The sequence below is a fragment of the Rhododendron vialii genome, chromosome 11a (genome assembly GCF_030253575.1).
Source record: "Rhododendron vialii isolate Sample 1 chromosome 11a, ASM3025357v1".
Classification (NCBI taxonomy): domain Eukaryota; kingdom Viridiplantae; phylum Streptophyta; class Magnoliopsida; order Ericales; family Ericaceae; genus Rhododendron; species Rhododendron vialii.
The window spans coordinates 9431295-9435439 of NC_080567.1; the positions used below are offsets into that span (position 1 = coordinate 9431295).

At 51.7% G+C, this 4145-nt stretch overlaps 1 protein-coding gene across 1 annotated transcript; it reads left to right on the top strand.

Annotated features, from left to right (window-relative positions):
• Positions 1–231: 231 nt before the first annotated feature.
• LOC131306845 (uncharacterized) lies at positions 232–960 on the top strand. The gene has a single exon (XM_058333273.1). It carries the CDS (start codon positions 232–234, stop codon positions 958–960), a length of 729 nt encoding a protein of 242 aa, XP_058189256.1.
• The last annotated feature ends 3185 nt before the right edge of the window (positions 961–4145 follow it).

Here is a 4145-nt window from a genome sequence, read left to right on the forward strand (position 1 = left end):
ACATTCTTGTATCGAGGAATACTTGCACAAGTTCGCTCACAGCAAAAAATTGCCTTAGCAACTGCTAGCTCCGGAGTAGCGGCATCAATATTACCGAATGGACGCACAACTCATTCTCGGTTAAAAATTCCCATCACTAAAGAAAGCAAGCTTTGCTGCAAGGTAGGAAAGCAAACTGGTTTAGCCACTCTTTTGAAACAAACGGCACTTGTTATCTGGGATGAAGCATCGATGGCAAACAAAGAATCAATCGAAGCACTAGACGACCTCCTAAGAGATATAACAGACAATGACACTTTTGGCCAATGCTCACAAAAATCAAGTTTAGTAAGATCCCACATTTGGCCAATGCTCACAAAAATCAAGTTAAAGCAAAATATGCGCGCTTGGACTGATGTTGCATTCAGCACATACATTCTCCGGATTGGCAATGGCTTAGAACCAAAAGACCACGCTGGACAAATCAAATTGCCCTCCTTCCTAGCTCTGCAACCAACAAAAGCAGCGCCAGCATTGGATCATCTTATTGAATTTGTCATCCCAACCATTTCAACAACTGAGTTTGAACAGATTTCATTATCCAATTCTGCAATCTTGACACCCAAAAATGATGCAGTCGATGAGATTAATGAACTAATTACGGCCAAATTCCCTGGACAAGATCAGCTCTACTTAAGTTTTGATCAAACAACCAATAAAGCTCAAGAAGGACTGTACATTGACTTCATCAACTCTCTCGTTCCATCAGGGATGCCAACACATAAGCTACTCTTAAAGAAAAATATTCTAGTTCTGTTGCTGAGGAATATTAACCCATCCAAAGGACTGTGCAACGGCACAAGGCTAATATGCAAGGAATTTGCCAAACACATCATCACTGCTGAAATAACTAGTGGTGAAAAGAAGGGAACCACAGTTTTCATACCAAGAATCCCGCTACAACCAAGTGATCCCCAATAGTACCCAGTTGAATTCACCCATCGCCAATTCCCTATCAGGCCATGTTTTGCTATGACAATCAACAAAGCCCAGGGGCAAACTGACCACTGTTGGCATTTACTTGCCAGAGCCGGTTTTCTCTCATGGTCAATGTGGAGGCTTCGGTCATGGTCTCGGTAATCTAACCGGACCACCATTAACCGAGGCCTCATATTAACACGGGCCTGTGTATATCCTTCTGTTTACCTGGTTGATATCGAGTCTCCTGTTCACTCTTCGGATAAATACCGAAGTGTGCATTCCGTTAAAGCCTCTTGGAAGAATATTGCATAGCAGGAGGGGACCAAGAGGGACGCGTGGCGGAAAGGATCAGAGGGACCAAGTCTGGCCATGTGCTTCGTAACCGACTTATCCGGTGCGTCATCTATGACGTCACCCGAGGCGGTTACCTAAGCGTGACCTCCACGCACTAGCTTGGAGCCCAAGTTAACCTAGGTCTATAAATACAAAGGGATACTGATCTTTGAGAGGTATGCCATCTGACCCTAACCCTAGACCTAAAAGCATCTCTCCTTACATCTAACTTGATCGTCGGAGGGTCACTAGGCAATTCCAGCCTTAGTGACTTGTTGCAGGGTCAGCGGCGGAGGAACGGAATAGCGGAAGAGAAGTACTAGTTCAGGCAAAGGTCCCTCCTCCTAAATCGAACCCCTACAATTGGCGACTCTGCTAGGGATCTAGCCATCCTTTCAACTTTCACCTCCCCCCTTCTGCTCCGTTAAAACATCCAGAATCAAACATGGTGGAGATCGACGACGCACATCACGGTGGTACCGCCCACGGGCTCGGTTCCCTCGTGGACCATAGCCTGGCTTCTGACGGAGCGGCGGCCCTTGGAAAGACTCACATATCCATCGGAGTTGGCGCCGGAGCGTCAGCTCCAGACGCAGGTCCATCCTCCGAGCTCCACTCCTACATCCGCCATCTCGAGCGCAAAATCGACGATCTCACGACGGTCGTGGACCGCGACAGACACGTCCGAGACGAGTTGGCGGAGATCAAACACCTCCTCATCTCCCCATCTCATTCCTCCGGGAGCCGCGGCGGAAGAACAAACCGTCGCACCCCCCCACGCAGTCACGAAGCCGGTCACCTGCTAGAGCACAGACCCCGCCCTTCAGTCAAGGATCGTCTTGAGTCACCAAGAGCGGTGGACACACGAGCCCCAAAAGAAACATCGCGCAGGGACCGTTCTCGCTCTCCTGCGCAACTTCGAAGGAGACCATCGGCCTTTGACAGGCTCGGTGGTGGGAGCATCTCTGCCTCCTCCACCCATTCCGTCCTTGTGGGCAGGACAGGCCGGGAATCTACCCCTAGCCTCACAAGGGCATCCAGGGGAGATGACGACCTTGTCGAGATCCAGACTAGAGGATACCGCGAGCGCCTGAAGGGCCCCCGAGCCAGAAGTCCCATCGTCTCGCACCCCGGCGGTGCAAACAGCAGGAGCCCGGTCACCGAGCGCCTCGAGGCTTCCGCTCGGGATAGCTACCGACATCATCGCCAGGAGCGTTTTCCCAAAAAATCGGTTAGTGTCGATCCAAAGAGAAAGGAGCACGAACGACTGGACAAACTCGTCCCCAAGAAGCGTACAGCGATTAAGCGTCCAGACGGCCCCGACCGTTCGATCCGACCTCATCGCGATGCCGACTTGCGCGACTCACGACCTCTCCCTTCACAAGAGAGATCGACTCGGTTACCCCCCCAAAGGATTCTCCCAATCCAAGTTTGCCAAATATGACGGCAAGACCAAGGCGTACACTCATCTGGTCCAGTATAAAACCGTCATGTCTCTGTTTCTTCGGAATGAACCTTCGGACGACGCTTTCCTGTGCAAAGTGTTTCCAGCAAGCCTCGGCAACCTGGGCCTCACCTGGTTCAATCAACTCCCGGCTCGGTCAATCTCCTCATTCGACTCCCCTCTGTGACGCCTTCATGGCCCGGTTCGTAACGAGCAACAAGCACGAGAAGGAGATCGACTCCCTCTTAGCCCTCCGCAAGAGGAACGACGAAACGCTTCGGCAGTACGCCGGCCGTTATTGGGAGTTGTTCAATGAGATAGAAGGTTGCGACGGTGTCATCTCTGCCCGAGGATTCAAGCTCGGTCTCACCTCCCAGGACGAGCAAGTCTACGACGACCTCGCTCGCCATAAGCCGAACTCTATGAAGGACCTTATGACTCAAATTGAGGGCTAGTGTCAGCTCATCGAATCCAAGGCAGAGAGAGGCATCGGGAAGCCTACAAGTTCAAAGACATTAAACACCTCGGTATCAGTACCGGTCCCCGCACCTGTCTCAACACCGAAGAAACAGGTCAACACAATCAAGCAGTCGCCCAGGAGGGGACCGAAGCCAAGCGATTTCAACGCTGAAAAAACCGTCTTCACCATTCCCATCTACCGGATCATCGACCAAGTGAAGGACCAGCCCTTTTTCTCCTTCCCCAATCAAAAACTCGGAACCGAAAATGGGAAAATCAAGAATCCCATTGTTCGATGCAGTTACCATAGCGAACAAGGTCACTTCACCACGGCATGCAAGCCCTTCAAGGCCTACTTGGAACAGCTTGTTGCTGGTGGCCACCTCGGCAACTTCATCGATCACGAGAAGACGACGGTTCGGGCACAGCGGACCGAAACTAACACCGAGGAAGAAGTACAGACAATCCACGTCATACACGGTCCATTGAACCCCGAGGCCGCTCGAGTCATCCGGGCAGAGTTGAATGAAGCCTCCTCCTCCAAGCAGGTCATGTTAGTTGGCCCCGAACCAAAGCGCCCCAGAACCAACGACGGCTCCAAATGGACGATAACGTTTACCGAGAAGGATCTCGACCGCGTCCAGCTTCCCCACAACGACGCCCTCGTGGTCACGCTACGCATCGGAAATTTCAACGTCCATCGCGTCCTCGTAGACCAGGGTAGCTCGGCCGAAGTCATGTACTACTCTCTTTTCAAGGATCTGAAGATTCCCGAGACCGACCTCCGTCCCTCCGAAGTTCCCCTTATCGGCTTCATTGGAGCTCCTGTCTGGCCCATCGGTATGATCACTCTTCCTGTCCGTGCCGGCTCGGTAACTCTTGAAATAGACTTTGTGGTGGTCGATGTCCCTGGCCCTTACAACGCCATTGTCAGTCGAACCTGGCTGCA

Excerpts from the sequence above, each read along its gene's own strand:
- LOC131306845 (XM_058333273.1), top strand. The coding sequence starts at position 232 with ATGGCAAACAAAGAATCAATCGAAGCACTAGACGACCTCCTAAGAGAT.